The following is a 19276-nucleotide window of genomic DNA, read 5'->3' on the forward strand; positions in this document are numbered from 1 at the left end:
AACCCTCTGTCTCAGAGAGAGAGAGAGAGAGAGAGAGAGAGAGAGAGAGAGAGAGAGAGAGAGAGAGAGAGAGAGAGAGAGCCAGTTGAGTGTAAACATAAGCCCCTTTTACACAGCCAGTGAAAGCCGGGAATATGCCGGCCTTTCGGCCCTCCCCCCAGCTGTGTAAATGCGACAGTTGCGGAACGAGGGAAGAAAGGTGCGAGTGATCGTTCCGGGAATTTTACTACCTCGGGGGGTAGTAAGATTCCCGACACGATCAGTTCCGCCTCTCTGTTTAAATGCTCCAGCTTGTTGTTGCGGAACAGGGGGGCGTTTGACGTTCCATAGTCTACGTTCTAAACATGCGACCATGTTAGCAGTTGAAGGACGTGTGTTTAACATTAACCACGGCGGCCTGATGTCCCGTAAAAATCACCAAATAAAAGGAACGGTGTATAATCTAGCTGATCATAAGGTCCGTTGCTCAATCCAAACCCCCGCGCTTCTATTTCTCTTTTTTTATAGTCTATTTCTGCCCAGGAGAAGTTGTACAATGGAAAGCTAGGCTAGGCTAAGTAAGGGATAAAGTATAGCGAACGGGTCACTTGCTAGAAATAAAGACCGACAAGCTGAAGCAGGAGCCCGACGCGCAGCGGAGGGCTCTTGTTCAGCTTGAAGGTCGACCTAGTAACGGGGGAATAGTCTGCTCGCCCCGCTAGACTGTCTGCTTCAGCTGACTGAAGGCTCCGGCTCAGCTGTTAGCCACAGAGCTACTGTTTTGCTAACACATTCCGCCGCCGCTATTATTATCCTAAGTCTGAGCGTATATCCACACTTTATTTCTGTCTACAGTAACGTGACTTCACACACTGTGTGTATGTGTATGTCTGATTGGCAGATCGCTGCCCTCACAAAGAGACTCGCTCACAACCAACCTGTCACACACACACACACACACACACACACACACACACAGAGGTGAAGCGGTCGGATTGATTTAGTCAGTTTGGTTAACTGTCCCAGTGATGTTGGACTCAGCGCGTAGCGAGATCAACTGGCACATCGTGGGGACAGTAAAATACGGCCCTCTTACTGCAAGCTCCAGCACTTCTGCTCTCAATTCACCGGCCATTGTTGTTGTTGTAAAGCAGCTGACCGGCGCGGCGCTAAATGTTTACGTCACACCTGACGCTGTTTACAAGCACCTCTTTCATTCCGGAGCGCTGTGTAAAAGGGACTACTGATGCGCCAGCAGGCCGGCGTTGCTTGGTTCTGTGTAAATAACACAGAAGCAAGCAAAGCCGGCATATTGGAGTGATGTTGTTCCGTCAATATGCCGCAATCTCTGTGTAAAAGGGGCTATAGTCTCTCTGAGTCTGCCTGTTTTTGAAACAACTCGTGCACCAATGATGAATCAACCTGCTGCTTCTTATTGTAGTGTAGTTCCTGTAGTGTTCCAGTCTGTACCTTGTCCCTTGGTTGTGTGACAGATGAGAAGCAGAGAGCACAGTACACGCGTAGGACCGGCTTGGTTCACATCACGCTGAACCGTGCCATCTGAGAGCTGGCAGCACAGCAAAGTGTCCAAACAAGCCCCCTTTCCCCCCAAACACTGGCCCATTCCAGCTCAACCCCCTAATTGGTTGCAAATGCCTTTTAGGATGAGCCAGTCGATGGCTTTGAAGGCAGTTTGTATACACTACCGCTCGTGTTCTCTAATCCCCCACCATGATTGATCTCTCCTCCTTTTGGTCATTTCTTATGTTTTTTTCCCTTTTTTTAATATGATCTTTGGCTGTTCTCATTAGCATGCAATTCAATTGAATCTATTTTGGCTCAGTTTTGTGAGAAAGGTTATTCAATAAGAAACTATTCAATGCAAATACTAGTATACACTTGTTAGTGCAGTATGAGTGGATGTGAATACCGCTTTGAACCCCAATCACGCTTCCAGTACAGAGACAGGGCTCCTCTGTCAGAGATCAGACAGAAAAGTGTGTTGGCCTGCATAATTGGCTTCCGGTAAACAATGTCTGTGGCACTTCATGTGCAGAATGTGGCATTGATTTGGCTTTTGTCATAATGGTTCCTAACCAAGTGAAACCGGCCAGATGAGGATCGTCTCATGTTTACATCCGCCTGCTTTTTTCTGACTCTTCAAAGCCATCGCACGGAAGTGTTTTGTGGATAGAAGGTCTCTGAATGGTATGTTAAACGAGTGCGCTGTGTTTCATGTTTGTGCATTTTAATTGTGTGTGTGTGTGTGTGTGTGTGTGTTTGTGTATGTTATTATTTGTAAATCCTCAGTTCTGCACTTGGGGTATGTGAGTCAGTAGACGCAAGTGTGTGTTTTTTCTGTGTGTGTGTGCGTGCGTGAACACATTTGCATGCGCTCTGGTGCTAGTGACTGTACATTTGTGTTTGTTGAGTTTGTGTTTATGCTCAGTGTCCAGGTCTGGGTTGTGTCCACATGCAGACTCTGGAGACTGAGAGCAGTGTGTGTGTGTGTGTGTGTGTGTGTGTGTGTGTGTGTGTGTGTGTGTGTGTGTCTGTGTGTGTGTGTGTGTGTGTGTGTGTGTGTGTCTGTGTGTGTGTGTGTGTGTGGGTGTGTGTTGCCCATCGCTGCTGTGTTGCCAGAGTCTCATTTCAGCTTGGAAAAAAATCGGCCTCCTCCCATCGATCAAACCTGGCAACTTAAGTCCCTGACAGCTCTCTCCACCACTTCCTGAGAAAGTCGCTGATCCAAACAAGCAACGTCTGCTCTCATATGCCAGGCTGATATTAGTGTTGGAAAAAGAATGGGCGCCTATCTGTTTCATCTAAAGATCTACTTTAAGTCACACCACTGTTTAAGTGGCTCACACACTGTCAAGCCAACCATGTTTCATAGAAAAAACATGTCTGTGTAGTACTAAGTATTTAGCCAAGCCCATTTAGAAAGAAACCACAATTGCTGCCTGGAGTATGTTCATTGGCAATGTTGTTTTTTTTCCCAGTAAAAGAAGTGCTACATTCTTGTCTAGAACATAGAGGACATAAGTTATATGAAGATGGTCAGGGGTTGTTGGTAGGCATACAATGCACAGGCCTTTGCATCATGTGTCCTACATGAGCTTTACGAAAAACACATTGCTTAAAGGAATACTTCACCCATACGGAACCGGCGTTCTATCATTATAAAATCGCTATTATAATATAACGAATTAGGTTTTTCTTCCCTCAGTCTTCCCTTGGCCCAGCTGTCCTGTTAATCCTAGCCCTACATTTTTACTAGTGTGATGTCACATTAGTAAAATGTAGGGTTAGACAGTGAGACCATGAAACACTCTTTCTGCCTTTTCTCAGTCTAGGATGAAATGATTTCAAAAATATTTGCACATTTATACTACATAGGATCTCAGAGTTCAATAATGCCTACAAATGACTATACCAAAAAGATGGGTCATCCTTTGATTGTTATAATCAGACCCGTTAGAAAGACCCGGATGTCTAGTCTACTACACCCGGCCAAGATTGTTAGTGTTGAAAACAGCATCCTGTTTGGGCGATTCTGACCCATAATCCAGTGCGAACCTGAAGTGACGTCACATCAACGGAGCCTCCATATGAAAACAAACGGGGATGCGACGGATATAAAAGCAAGAGGCAAGATCAAGGCCCAATGTTATGATGAAATAAAAGAGTAAAAGTATGTCCCACTTGCCTACTGCATCCTAACTAGATTATTTTTATTGGCAGATGTAGTATGTAGAATAGAAAAAAGAAAGAGTATGCGATTCGGAACGCAGGGAATGAATTCTACAGACTCTAGTGAGGCCCTGCCATTCGGTTGACATGTTTTGTGTTCAGGTCCTTTAAAGAACATTTATTGAATGGCTCTGTGTGAAATGTTGTCCGCATATTCATGGTCCCCAGAGGATAAACTCTAATCACTTTGATCTACTGACTTTTTATTTGCCTCCATCATCAGGTCAAAATGACATTTGGTCCAATACTTCTGCCGGTGAACAAATATCTGCAAAACCTATTACAGTAGCTCATCCGTACTTTGGGCCAGATCCACTAAGTATGGATCCGCACGGTAACAGCTCAATGATTTGTGGCGAAATAGTGCCCGCAAATTTGCCCTGTTTTTAGAATCAGTATACGTTTTTCAGCTAAGCGCAATTTTCCCCTGTTGTTTACGTGAGTAAGCAAGCGGATCTCATCCCATCCGTGCGTGTAGTATGCCTATCTAGCTTTTAAAACGGTGATGTGTGTACCGTTTAAATTTCACTATTTTGACTGGCCCATTCCCCCCTCCCCTCCATCTCAGATATGATATAGCGTGCTGCCCATAGATATACAAATTGCTGCCAGACCAGTACTAGCTGTAGTTTGGTCTGACTTTAAGAGAATAGCGTTGTTTTAATACGTGGCTCTCAGCGGCGGTAAATTGCACCACTATTACTGCCTGTGGCAATGTGGTTGGTCTCTGGAAATTCAGTGGTATTTGCTACAAGGCTTATTTGCATAGGAAAAGGGGGGAATTTTGTTTTGACTTTTTTTGATATTCTCTCATTTTAAATGCATGCCAATTGGACAGGAGCACCAAGGACATGGTATGCTTGGCAGTGCAGTTTGAGGACATTTCCCCCTTTGTGTGCTTTGTGAATTGGACACTATCTTTTGCTCTCATTTGCAATTCCAGTGCTTTGAATTTGCTTTTGAGTTATTGTGTCACAGCTCAATGTAGTATTACATTTGATTGGAGAGTTTTATTGTCACGTGATGGCAACATGCTGTTCTGCACAGCGATTAGGGAAACGCTATATCATATTTTTCTGATTATTAAAATAAGAACACCTTCATTTTTAGTCTGTTTGGAGGATTTTTGCTTTTGAGGCTGTGTAGTCGAGGGTTTACCAATTGGATCACACACAAGATATGTTTTTCTGTCATACCTTTCCACACCTGTGAGTAGTGGGCAGAGAGGGCTGCTATCAATGACTTCAGTGGCAACATATCTCTGTTGATTTCATCTGTCAAAATCATTGGACAAGCTGAAGGACAAAGTTGACAGACTGTCAGACAGGCAGACAGACATGCAGGCCAGCAGACAGATAAGCTAGCAGCTATGTGAGCGGAATGTTGACGGACGGTGGCCATGGTGTAAAAGGGCCGACAGAACGCGAGAGAGTGAGGGAGTGGATGTCGAACAGTGTGGACAGACAGTTCAATGAAATACCACAGTGACTTTAGATTCATCAAACCGGCACCAGAAAGAGTCACCAGAACAACACGCTCCATATACCTGCACTGTCTCATCTTTATTACTCAGACAGGGACATGTGGACCCGGGTGTCTTCCTCCATGGTGTTCACACGGAGGGGGGGAAGCACTGTTTGTCTAAGTGGCTTCGCATGGCAACCACTTGTGAGCAGCTCCTGTGAAAGCCTCCACTGGCTCAGCATGGAGGTGGGGGAGGGGAGGGGGGGCGAGGGTGCACCGGCTGACACTCTCCTCTACTCCCTCACTCACTCCACAGCCAACTGCCATTACTACATTGTAATGCTGTGGGACGCACTATGTAGGTTAGCATAGATACCCACAAGCAAGGATGTCGGTGAATTAACTGGCTTCCAAACTTAAAGGTCACCAATTATGCCAATTGCACTTTTTCATGGTTTTTCATTATTATATTTGGGTGTGACTAGAGACTCCCATCGACAACAAAAAACAACCCTCTCTTTTCTATTCCACCTCAACCTTTCTGAAAACATGTGTCAGGTTTCTCTCCCCTTATGATGTCATGATGGGAGAAGCCCCCCTCCCCCCTCCCCCCTCATTACCAACCTAACTTAGCACTACCTCCACCTGTGATAAGCACATCCCACGATCCCCCTGAATCTAACCAGCAGTTAGATTCAGACCGCCAGTTAGACTGAGGGCCAATCGGAGCAGACCGGGCTTTTTGGAAGGCGGGGCTTAAAGACACATGCTCTAAAGGTGACCTTGAGTGCTATGAAAGGCGCCCTCAAATAAAATGAATTATTATTATTATTATTATAAAATGGAGCGTTTCAGACAGAGGCTGAAAAACAGGGAGATTCAGCAATGTCACTATAAGAAATATAATTTCTTTTTTCTGGACCCTACACCATGAAAACAGTTTATTGTAGAGATCCAGATTACAATTTTGAACCTGAAAAAGAGCATGATATGTGACCCTTTTAAAAGTAATCGGAGAGAACAAACGAGGTATCATCAATATCATCTGTTTCGTCGTTGGACTTTCTGTCATGTCCTTCTCCTACTAACATACTGTACGACGTCTGTCATTGGCCAAGGTTCAATGATGCTGATTTGGTCTCTAGTACATACTATAACAACTTGGGAAACCGGTCCAAAATACAAATGAAAACATCCTCATCTCTTTTTTTTTTAGTGACATCAATAATTTCCAGTTTAACACATAATCATCAAATGGTAGTTTTAACCAATGCTATGTGCTCAGCGGTTGACAGGAAGGACTGTGTATTATACTACTAACAAGAAAGTGAGGTGATCTGACTCTGGAAATACAAAGAACTGCTAAGAAGTGAATGGCTGCAAATGGTTTCCGAAAAATGAAATGAAGCCTATATAACCTAAAATGAGAATGACAATGTAAAACCCAATCAGTTTAAAGTAACGCCGAGCACCTTGCACCTTTTTCAGACATGGACGAGTGTGAGAACGACTACAACGGAGGCTGTGTCCACGAGTGCATCAACATACCTGGAAACTACCGCTGCACCTGCTACGATGGCTTCATGCTGGCCCACGACGGACACAACTGTCAAGGTAGCAACACTCACTGCTGTGTGAATACATTTCTCTTCCACGACGTGTGTGTGTGTGTGTGTGTGTTTCTGTTAACATGGGCGGTAAAACATTGACTTGATTATTAATAGATTGACTAAAGGGGCTGTGCATAATAAAACACTTTCTTGTTGTAAGATGATATCAGTCAAATGGCAACACCTTTACATTTTTTTTACCTGCATTAATGTGACTTTTTGTCTGGATATGTCCGATGCTCAGTGGGAAAGCTGAGGCACGCACACACACACACACACACACACACACACACACACACACACACACACACACACACACACACACACACACACACACACACACACACACACACACACACACACACACACACACACACACACACACACACACTACCATGCTGTATTTAAAAAAGATCCAGCCTTTTCCATTTCTTATAAAAAAAGAAAAAGAAGAGAGACCAGAGGATTTCCAAGGCCTCTGGGAGGTCTGATTCGACGTTTGTCGTTTGAGCTGTTGGCTTTTAATGTTAATCTATCTTTGTATGTGTTTCTATGCAGCCATGTGATTCAGTGTACGATGGTGTGTGTATGGATATGTCTGTCTGTCTGTGCTTAAGAGAGTAGGCTTAAGGGTTGCGTGGATGTTCCTGTGTGAGTGTATCCGTAAGCCCGTCTGGCTCAGCTTTGCCTTTCAACGGAGAGTCCCTCTGTCATCGTTTGGAGGGTTTCCATGATGTGTGCTGTTCGGAGCTTGTTTGCCTGTACTGTAAGGGGGGGGGGGGGGGGGTTGAAGAGTTCTCCTTCAGATATCTAGCTAGGGCTTTTTATTCCTGACAGATCCAGCCCACGTAACCCCCAGTGCTGCTGTGTTATTGACTCACTGTCAACCAGACTAATGTTTTATTTTTTCTGTAGTTGTGCAGTGGATGTGCTCCAACACATTTCACCCTGTCAGTTCTTTTCTGCTCGCTGACTGACGAGAGCAAAAGTCACATTAGAAGCTGTAAAAACATGTGATCTTGGATGGCCCCGCGCGCGCGTGTTTGCCGGGATGTGTTTTGGCGTTTGTTAAGTGTTGTCAGCTCATTCTCTCCGAGGCCTTTGGAGAGATCGAGTGAGAGATTGAGTGCTAATAGCCAGCCAGCCAGCAGTGCAAAGTAGCTGCTGAGATGTGGGTTCACCTCACAGGAATGACGTTCAAGACAGCCCTTAGAGCAGTGGTTCTCAAAGTGCGGCCCGCAGGAAACATGTCTGGCGGCCCGCATTGAATTATGAATTATAAAAAAAAAAAAAAGTATTAAAATGTTTATTTTTATTTTTTATTTAAACGCACAGAGGGTATGCGTCCCCCGTAACAGTAAAAACAGTACAGGGGTCGAAACACTTAAATATCCCTCCTAATTGTTTACATTAATTCCCCAATTATTAATATTAACACCCCTACAGTGGACAGTACCATCTTAAACTTGCGAAGTTCGGCTGGCCTCTGCCTCTCGTTGCAGACGGCTGGTCAGCCTCCCGCAGTGCAGCATGCAGTGTAGTGGTCCCAATGTAAGTTGTTAGATAGTGAGCTTGTCAAGCCCAATACAATGCACTTTCTCACCTTCAAGGTGAATTAGATTAGGTCAAGTGTCTAAGGATGGATGCTAACATTATCTGGTTTCTAACTCTTTTGCCTAAAGTTTAGCTAACAAGCTAACGTTAGCTAGCTGCTGATAGCCATGGAACTATCTGCCTAGTTGACTGCTGATAGCCCACCCTGTTTATTTCCAATGTATAGTGTCATAATAGTTAACACTGCTGCTGCATCATGAGTAGTGAGTCCTACAAAAAAACACTCCAAAAGGTGATACGTTTTCAATGTGCAGAAAGTTTTGAACAATAAAGTAGAATAAATATTTGAATGCAATAAAGAATGCCTCAGTGCCTTTGTGTCAATGGGAGCTAGTTGTCTTTTCCTTAACATGTCCACCATAAATAAATACAGAAGACACAAATTACTGCATAAAAATTAACCAGAATGCACAAAATGAAGTGTTCGAACCTCAAATTTTTCTGGGGAACAACCACCAGACCACCGCTTATAATGTGTCCCCCCCAATGTTGAAATGAAACCTAGCCCTTCATTTATTAATTAAAATTTGTTAATTACACATTATTGGATGCAGACCAATACATGTAAACTGTAAAGACGCAAAGACGCTGGCCATTGAAATGATTTCATTTTTGTTTTTAAATTTTCCTTCGGCGGCCCTCGGTCCAATGTTGGGTTCCTAAATTGGCCCTCAGCTGTCAAAAGTTTGAGAACCCCTGTCTTAGAGTTATAGACACCATGCCATCACAACTCAAATGTTCTTCTTCTCAAACAACAAACATGAACAAATATATGAACTATCGATAATTCCAAATGGCCTCTGTGCTTTTCTATTGGATGAGAAAAAACATTGGCCACCCTTATAAAGCGATGTTTTGCAAAGGTTAAGCATGCCATTAGTCACACACTTGATGAAAGATCCAGTGCTTTTCCATTGACTTCCATTGATTTATGTCAAATGTGGCTGTCAATAGAATCCAATGTATACACTGACATACATTCAACATGATACATCTGCATCCTAAATCTTTAAGTCACCTTTAACAAAACTTGTTCTCTCCGAAGCTCACGCTCTTTGACGCCATAGATTCAGTCTTCCACAAACTCTGTAAAGTGATTTAGATGACCACCATCTCCATAAGGTAACAGACATACGATGCATTAGGTACCTCATACAACCTCACTATACATTTCCCTTCAAAGGATTACACAGTCCTTGTCTATGCAAAACGTTTTGGAATGTTTCTCCACGGAAAACAAGGTGGAAACCTGCTGATTGAGCAGAAACAGAAGAAAAATATGGCCTGTTGCTGACATGAAAATATAAGTGAAGCATTTAGATTATCCATGCTCTCAAACGACCAAATGTATTAACAGGAAACCCCTTAAGAATCTATTTAACACCAAAAAAATCTGGTAAAAAAATATCTTCACTCCCATAAAGTCGGAACACATATTTTTTTTTAAGCCAGCATCTAGTGGCCATAAAAGGAACTGCATTTTGAGGCACCACCACATAAGCCACAATAAAGCTGGTGTGTCTGTCAATCTGATTATACTGAGAAAACAACTCAATCTATATACCTCATAAAGGAAAACCCTGGTTGTTTTTGCTTGAGAAAAAAAAATAGCAGTTTTCCTTGTCGGAAGGCAAGGTGTCGCTATAATTGTGTCAGACGTTGTTGTTGTTGTGTTCTTGTTGCATCCTGTGGGCTTGACTGTAAAATGGGCCCCTGATTGTCTGCAGCCCCCTAGCTCCCTGGCTAGCTGCTGCTGTGCTGTGCTCATGTGTTGTGGTGAAGAGAAGCTAAAGGGGCTAAGGCAAGGTTAGCCACATTATTCCGGCTAATTCAGATGATACCGACTAGAGTCATGTGAGAGCTGTCAGCACCTGCTCTTTACGAGGGGAAACCAGCCCACGCCTGACTCTATATAACACGGAGCCTGGATGGATGTGGTCCTTAATGAACTGGCTGCTGATTAGAACCGGCTCACCCAGTTCAAACGAGGCAGTAAAGCGAGAATTCAAACACAACATCTGCGCGCGATCGCAATCAAAGCTGTATACTTCTCTTTTCCTTTTCTCTGGCTCATTTCTACCTTTCTTTCTTTTCTCTCTCTTTTACTCCTTCATTTTCCACTTGTTTTTTTTCTAATTTCCCCCTTCCACCGTTCTTTAGTTCCTTCCATTTTAGTTTTATCACCTCTATATTCTTTTTTTTTTCGCTCGTATTTCCTCACTGGCGTACTATCTTCCCTTCGTCTTTTATCTTTCCCTTTTTTGCTCTCGAATCTATTCATTTATTTTCTTTTTCACACATTACTTCTCTTTTCAATTCCTCTTTTCCTTCTTTATGTTGAGACTTTGACACTCCTAACTTTACTTTTCATGTATCTTATATGTTATTTTGTATTGTATCTTGTACAGCACTTTGGTCAACTGATGTTGTTTTTAAATGTGCTATAGAAATAATTTTGACTTTGACTTTTGATTTTATGTGCTTCCCCCCTATTATTTTTATTTTATTTCAACAATCTATTTTTCTATTTCTGCCTTCCCTACTTTTTACCGCCCCCCCCCATTGTTTGATCCCTCATTCTATCCCACACCATCCATCCTCTAACTCCACTGATAACTGCGCTGCACTGTATCAGAGTGAAGGGATTGGATATTTTCCTCTCAGTTGTGTTTCCCTTTGTAGACGGTCCCTGTGCTCTCGTCTCACAGCCCGCTGCACAAAGAGAGCAATGTTATTAGGCTAGCTTAGTGGGCGTCTACTTTCAGTCAAAATGAGGTTGTATAGCCAGACTGTATAGCCCATTGTCTGCCTCATGACGATAGCAAGGATGCACCCTTTGTGTTTTAACTTTCAACTTTATTCTGGAACAAACATGAAAAAAGCCTCACTGCCTCTGTCTCTCTCTCTCTCTCTCTCTCTCTCTCTCTCTCTCTCTCTCTCTCTCTCTCTCTCTCTCTCTACATGTCCCTCCTAGACAGTAATGACACTTGTCTTTATTTCGTTTTCTTTGCCCTCCACTGTCTATCTCCCACTCCCTGCCTAGTGTTCCATCTCCTCTCTCTGTGTTCTCCCTGCGTGTCTGCTGACCTTGTATTGACTTCCATTCATTGACCTTAATAGCTGTCTGTCTGGTGTCTATTCCTTTAGCTCTTCTTCTCTCCCATCTCGTCTAAGTCTAATTGTCAGCCGGGGTCACAGAATGCTCCTACTGGACTTTCAACTTGCAATAGTAACGGCTCACATGTCTGCAGTGATTGGCATCTGGCCTATCTCTTTGGCGGACACCCACTATATACTGTATAAAACCGTGTAAGGCCGCTAAGTTTGTCCATTCTGTGCTACTGTAGAAACATGGCGGTGCAACTATGACATCATGTCCCGCGTCATATGCAGATAAAAAAGGCTCATTCGAAGCTCATACAAAATAATTAAAATACATGAATATAAAATCTACAGTATTTATGTTACTACTTAATGGTGTGCGGTTACAATATTTATAGTAGCAATGCATCAAGATGATAATTAACCCCATCGTTTCAGTCTCTCAGCACCATATTTACCAATATTGATTTATGATTAATAATGATAAGTTTAGCTAACTTCCTGCAGTTAGCAGTCCCCTCCCTCGTCCCCACGTCACCACATTAATGCAATGCGGTCTTCAAGCAGCGAGTTATCTAGCATCATCTCAGATCCGTAAGTGTGATAAAAACCATCAAAACAGACATTGGGAAGGATTTTTACCTGCTCCGCCATTGTAGGCGCATACACATTCACCCATCTGTTGCTCTGCACATGCACCGGCCGGGACACGGGTGCCGGTTTGTAGCGTTCTCTCTTCTGATTTGTTATCAGTAGTGGGATCCTGGAAAAGATTATTTGACGATTACATGCAGAGCGGTTGACTGCGAGATCGGCTTTATTAAACGCGCACACTATATAAGTGATCACTGTATGAATAAAGAGTGATTTAACAGTTATAATAACATAAATAAATCGCTTACTTCACCTTTAACTGATCACTGACTATAGAGCGATGGAACACGTCTATTAAGAGACTGTATCGCTTAGTGCTGTTTAATATCGCTCAATTTACAAACGTTAACTCACTTGAAGGCGGGTGTCTGTTGAAGTTTAAAACTATTGGATGTGCCCAGTGCCTCTCTGGATCTGCCAACCAATGGCATAACGTTAGGTCATGACGTATGTCATGCGCCGGCTTCTGAGCCACTCCCTCTGTTCGCTGATTGGACCGCCAAAAATCTGGCCGGAGAAAACCAAAGAATATACCGCAGACCCAGACTGACTACTGAAGGGGCGACTGTGGCTCAGTTGGTAGAGCGGGTCGGCCGATGAGCAAAGGGTTGGAGGTTCGATCCCCGCCCTGCCACCTATTTCATAGTTGTTGTGTCCTTGGGCAAGACACTCCACCCACCTTGCCTCGTGTGAATGTCGATAGTTAGCCTGCTATTGGTGTATGAATGTGTGCGTGAATGGTAACGTGAGAAAGGAAAATAGGTCTCCCTTGCAAAAGAGTCTTCGGTCTCAATGGGATATACCTGTATAAATAAAGGTAAAAAAAAAGGGAAATGAAAATTGAGTGGAAGTAGGTAGGCCATTTCAACTCAAATCTTCAACTCTCAAATAAAGGTTAAAGACCTAAAAAGAAAAGAAAACCCGCAATAAAATAACTTTGCTTTGTTGGACTGCGGCATCTTGTGTCCCAGCATCAGACAGCAGTCCGGTCCGTAGAGTAGTGTAGACTTCATGGATAGTTAAAGGCCGTGTCTGCACACTGTGACAGGCAGAGCAGCCTTTTCTCCTAAATCTGTCACACACACACTAAAGTGCCGTGGCTGCTCGCATTGACCTTTCCAACACCTCTAAAAGTGATGCAGGACACAATGACACGGTAAGCCAAACGGAGCCTTTTCTTTTATAGCACTATATATATATATACCGTCGTCTAGATATTAAATCATCCTTTGATCAAAAGGGAAATTAGGCCATAAACCGAGCGCCATCTGAAGGTCACGGTCTCAGTTTGCTGTGTATTTCAAATCCCAGACAATCCGACCCGGTTTGTAAGCAAAGCTGTTCAGACAGTTTTACTATTGGAGCCCGTGTGATGAGGCCAACTCAGAGTCCAGCAGGTTCTCCCCTTTCTTTGCAATTGTAGGAATATCTAACTGCTACTGTATATGTCATTCTATATGATATAATTAATATCTAATTTTAATTTTAATACAAATAATTTGGACTTCAAATTTTTCCAACCTCATAAAATCAACAAACAAAGAGACATCTCCTGGCAGAGGGGGAAGCCATTGTCCAGAGGATTAGGGTTGTATTTTCAGGTATGATGCATGCTACGTTACGGGATCAGTCTATTTTCAGTCATTTGAAAGATTTGCGTTCCTGTGTATTGACTCATGGACACCGTATCGTCAGTGGCCCTCTCCGGTTGCTCAATGTTTACCATCATCGCTAACTCTAGAGATTAATAAAATAGCGCCCCTGTGATGTGCCCACGGTTACTTTGAGGAGACTGACATGTGGCCTATTGTCAAACCGCAGTGCAAGCCAACGCGCCAACTCTTCCACTTCACACGCTGCCCTTTCAACAAGGAGCCCACTGTTTGTTATAATGTCTCACTCTCTCAAGTCTCTCATTCAAGCAGGAGGCTTCAACTGTATGAATGAGGGCACACACTCACACACTCCCTCTCTCGTCCTATTTAATAAATGCACAAACACAATTAATTATTGCAGTGTGTGTTTGTGTGTGTGTGTGTGTGTGTGTACATCCAGAGACAGAAAGAAGCGGGCTCTCGTATTATGACGAGCTGTCACAACATGTTACCCATAGCACTGTGGCTTGAATCAGCTGCGATGAGTTCAAAGACCCTTCAAATGAATAATCATAAGTCTTCCATGACTGGTGGAAATGTAGGAATGTAACCGACCTTTAATGACAAGCCGCTATTGTCAATAAACATTTGTTGCACAAATCCCTTTTGGGGTTGAGTGTGACAGGCTTATTGGTGTAAACCCTTCAGATGCTCCTAATTCCTACATTTTAATGGGAGTCAACGGCATCTTCAAACTTCCAACAGCTCCGTGTGTGTGTGTGTGTGTGGTGTCTGCAAACATTTTTGTCCCAACTTTGTTTGTTTCTCCATCAAAGTTCACACTCAATTTCTTATTTTCTCATAGGGTGCCCTGTTGAAAACAATAAAGACATTGTGGGTTCTAATAGACCCAAAGCATGATACACTCACAAAACCTCAGGAACCTTGTGGTGTACTCGAACGAAGCCTCGGATGACAAAACGTACACTTTGAACAATCGTGTCGAAAACAAAAAAACAAGAACAAAAAAAAAAAAGTCTGTTTTGCGTGAGCGTGAAGGAAGTTGTTTCCATCACATCCCAGATGCACTGTGTCAACATGTTAAGGCTCTAATTGATTTAAGATTGTCCTAATTGTTGCTCTGATTAAAGAGCCATCATGTTGTCGGTTCCCTTTCTTTTTTTTTTTTTTCTCCTTTTGATTTTTTGACTTTTATTTATTTGGTTTTGGCGTGGACACAGCTGGTCTCAATGTGTGTGGATGGTCGGGTGCCCTCTCTGTGAATGTCTGCTGTGCTCCTCAATGAGTTTATTTTTCCTTCCTCGGCGTTTGGGTTTGATTCCATGTGGAGATCTGAGAGGAGGCTACACAGCAGGGAGGAGAGAGAGGCACACACACACACACACATCAAGCTCTCTAAACAGGGGACCAAGAATGTCTTACCAAATACTTGAGTACAAAAGAAGGACAGAAACACAAAGGGCAACATGTTAAATGTAAGCATTTTTAAAGGGGACGCTCTTGTGGCTTGATCTTCTAAACGTTTGCGGCGTATAAGAACGTGTGCAAACAGAAAAAAAAGGTTCAAGCTGATCTACTAACGTTTGCTCATTGATAATTGACTGTCAAAAAACACGCGCTGTCCATTTAATTTAACTGTCCATGTGATTTACAAAGCCTGAAAATAATTGTGTTCTTTGTGATTGCTTCTTTATTTAATGTGCTTGAAAAGCAGGTGTTAAACTGTTGCACACAGACGGCCGGTGAGGAGGAGACATTAAAGGCAACGGAAAAAGTTTTTTTTCAGCTCGTGTTAAATTTGGATTGACAGAAACAATAATCCAGACATATCGCCCATCCAGCAATGACATTTTGGAGCCTTTGGATGAGTTAAGGGCTTATTCGTAGCCACTCACAAGAAACAGTCACACAATACCTGCATACATATATAAGGCATTTTCTCGCATCTGGGTCGTTCCGGCGAAATGAGCAAACTATTTCTGCTGGCGTCTCCCACAGCAGTTTGTCTACTTGTCCAGAGTCCTTAATGTTATGTTACGCTATGGGCCTAAAATATGGTTAAAAAAAAGAAAGAAAAAATACTTAATACTAAAAGATTGCTTTAAAACAATACTCACCACGTCCATAAGTACATTGAAACCGTTCCTTGTAGTTGTTATATTCCCCCTGTCCGTATATACCGGCTGTTACGTGATCCTTTTCCTGATATGATTCTAATGCTGGGACAGAATCCACATTCTATTTCTAAAGGCCCAATACTAAAAGGTCAGCAGAAACAGAAAAGGAAACTTCCGTCAATTTTGTCAAGGCTTTCTGTATTAAAACATGTGCCAGGTGGTACACACATGAACAATGCAACAGGTTGTGCTTGCTGTAATCACCCGTCCTGTTCCTAATGGACACTAGTTAACTATTGACTCTCTTGATTAAAGTGTCAGCTTTAATTCCTGTCTAAATCTTCAGCAAAATTAATGAAGTGGCCATTTTCCCAATACTGTACAAGTTGAACTACAAATACATACCTGCAAACTCGTCGCTTTTCGGCGAAAATCGCCGTTTAGAATCAAAATATATGACCCACGTGAATCGTATAGATCCGAAGAGTTTTTGTTTTTGGGAGGGGGGGTGGGGGGGGGGGGGGGGGGGGGGTAGCGGCAGCTGCCAGAGAAGTCAGCCAGCGCTTCCCAGACTGGACTGTGTGGGCGAGTTACCGTAGTGTGAGACAAGGGAATATCGTTATCTTGGCAATAAAACATCTTTGGTAGACGTCATGAGTATTGTCCAATCAGCGTTCGCTGTGTGTTCAGACTTTATAATTGGCTAAAAGTCTCAATCAAAGCCCTTTTGATAATAAAAAAATAGAGGCTTTGATTAAACACTGTCAATGCTTCAGAGGTTAATGTAACAGCCTACTGAAACAGAAACTAACGGAGGGACGCAGCTCACCTACAGTCCCTTTATTTAGTCGCGCTGTCAGTTTGCCGACATGGCTCTATGTTAGACTCGAGACATAGAAAAAGATCGCGGAAGCCGTTCCCGTCTCACTCGCTCACTGGGTCTCCCGGGTCCCGGTGATTTTCACCGTCACAGCGATCGACTCGCTGCTTTGCTGGGGCGGAGACTTTGTGTGAAGGTGATTTAACATCACGGTCGTAGACGAATGTTATAACTTTATGCTGCATAGTTTGCGCTGCACTGTTGACCCACACAGGACTCTTAAGTGAAGCTGACAGTTTAATGAGCGCACATTGCAGAAATGAAGTGTCTGCAGTGCGCTCACAATCAGAGCCGACCGACAGCCCCCCCCCCCCCAATTTATTTTTATTTTTATTTTTTAGTGTGTGTTTGATATTAACATCATATTATTATATCATACAAAAAAATGAATACAATGTTTTGATCTAGATAGCCTAGTTAATAGCCCAATAATTTAATCAGTTCATCTGGGAGGTAATCCAAGTTTAACTGATCACGTCACGTTCACGTCCAGTGTGTATTGAGTTTATTTAAAAACATTTGGAAATGGGGCTCAGATGCCCATGCACTGTATAACCTATTTCAGCCTCGTCTGTGGAAAAAAAGATAGCTGGACAACAGAGTTCTTCTGCTTCATTCCTCTCACTGCATTTAAATGTATTCAATATATTACAGAGAAATATGTCCCATAAAAGAAAAAGAGCACCAAGCCCAACCCAGAGGACCCTGCATAATATTTTATTTTAAATGAACATTTTAATGGAAAATCCAAGAAGCTTCTAATTCATCCGACCCAGTGTCTCCAAATTATTTGTTCACACAAAATTCCTCAGATTTAGCCTCTTAATTTCCCTCTCAAAGTGCACCAGATTCATGCATTTCACTTTAAAAAGTTTAAAAAAAATCTCCCGGGAGGGCATACCCCCGGACCCCCCTAGGAGGGTCAGGATCTCAGCTGGCTATTATTTTCACCCAGCTGGACATTGGAGGCAATAGTGGAGAACTCTGGTTGTGTGAATGATATTTAACAATAGCCAATCGTTTGGACAGCGAAAAACACCCGACCCCCCTAGAAGGGACGGGTGTTTGTCACCTTTTTCACCTCCTATGAGTTTGCAGGTCTGAAATAGCATTTTGCACAGCACATGAAGGTGAACTGTGCTTTGACCCACCACAGCTTATGTGAAATTTATCACAGCCATTTATGGACACAGAAAAAAGTGCAATGTACATAATAATGGACACTGGAATATTGTGTTCAAAATGTGAACCATCAAAGCTGAGGTTTAAGTTCAGGGGACATAACATCAAAATCGCGGTTCCCTGCCCTTTGTCGATGACAACAAATCACCTGTGTTGGTGGTAGACAAAGTTGGAAAAACAAATATCCCATTGCATTTCAGCAGCATCTTAAAATGACTTTATTTGTTGTAATTCTCCCCGTGTACCCTGCCCCCCTCCCTCCCCCCCTACACCCACCCATGTGTCAAGCACATCCTCAATGTGTCTAAACAACGTTTTACGCAGGTTTACACAAGCACAATCAAACAAAACAGAGGGGGCTTCACTTGAAACTTTCAAAATGGCCCCGTGGTCTGTGTTTATGTAAAACTGCCGGCAGTGATGGATTGGACTGGGAGATTGCTGCTTTTCTTCTCTCTCTCTCTCTCTCTCTCTCTCTCTCTCTCTCTCTCTCTCTCTCTCTCCATCCATGTCCCTGCCTCTCTCTCCCCCTCTCCGGCCTGTAAAATTAAAGGCAGCCGTCATATTAACGGCATCACTTAAACCGTGAGATTTAACACGAAAACGCTGTTAGGAGAGCAAACCGAAAAAACAAAGCCCACTAGGACACCATGACTTCTGCAGCACTAATGCACACACATTATGGAACCGGTAAAATAATGTGGCTGCTCTATTATGTAATAAGTGAACCACAATATACTGGCTCCTCTCTCACGCCTACTGTGGCTGTATAAATGATGACAGGGGGAAGTCAAGGGATAATGCTACAAAGGGAAAATGTGCTCATAGGAGTGGATGGACGGGTTAACACAATGGCTGACTCTTATGCTCTGTTTTATCCATCGCTTTGCTGTTTTTGTAGAGTTGGAATCTTGCCCTGCGTTCCGAATCGCGTTCTCTTTCTTTTTTCTATTCTACATGCTACAACTGACGATAAAAATAATCTAGTTAGGATGCAGTAGCTATGCCACAATTGGGACATACTTTTACTTATTTATTTCATCATAACATCTTGCCTCGATCTTGCCTCTTGCTTTTATATCCGTCACATCCTTGTTTGTTTTCATATGGAGGCTCCGTTGATGTGACGTCACTTCACGTGCACACTGGATTATGGGTCAGAATCGCCCAAATAGGATGCTGTTTTCAACACTAAAAATCTCGGCCAGATGTTGTAGACATCCGGGTACTGCTAACCATCCTAAATCTGGCCACAAGAATCGGGACATCCTAAATCTTTTTTCTACCATACATAATAGTAGAAAGTAT

The 19276-nt window shown here is 43.0% G+C and overlaps 1 protein-coding gene across 1 annotated transcript in view; it reads left to right on the forward strand.

Moving 5' to 3' along the window:
• The window catches only part of scube1 (signal peptide, CUB domain, EGF-like 1), a 118536-nt gene that overhangs the window by 22818 nt on the left and 76442 nt on the right, over positions 1-19276 (forward strand). Inside the window, exon 3 of the mRNA XM_080050734.1 lies at positions 6682-6807. Within this exon, the coding sequence (XP_079906860.1) occupies positions 6682-6807 (126 nt within the window). The remainder of the gene's footprint in view (positions 1-6681; positions 6808-19276) is intronic.

This window comes from Ammodytes marinus (genome assembly GCF_949987685.1).
Source record: "Ammodytes marinus genome assembly, chromosome: 22".
NCBI classification, from domain to species: domain Eukaryota; kingdom Metazoa; phylum Chordata; class Actinopteri; order Uranoscopiformes; family Ammodytidae; genus Ammodytes; species Ammodytes marinus.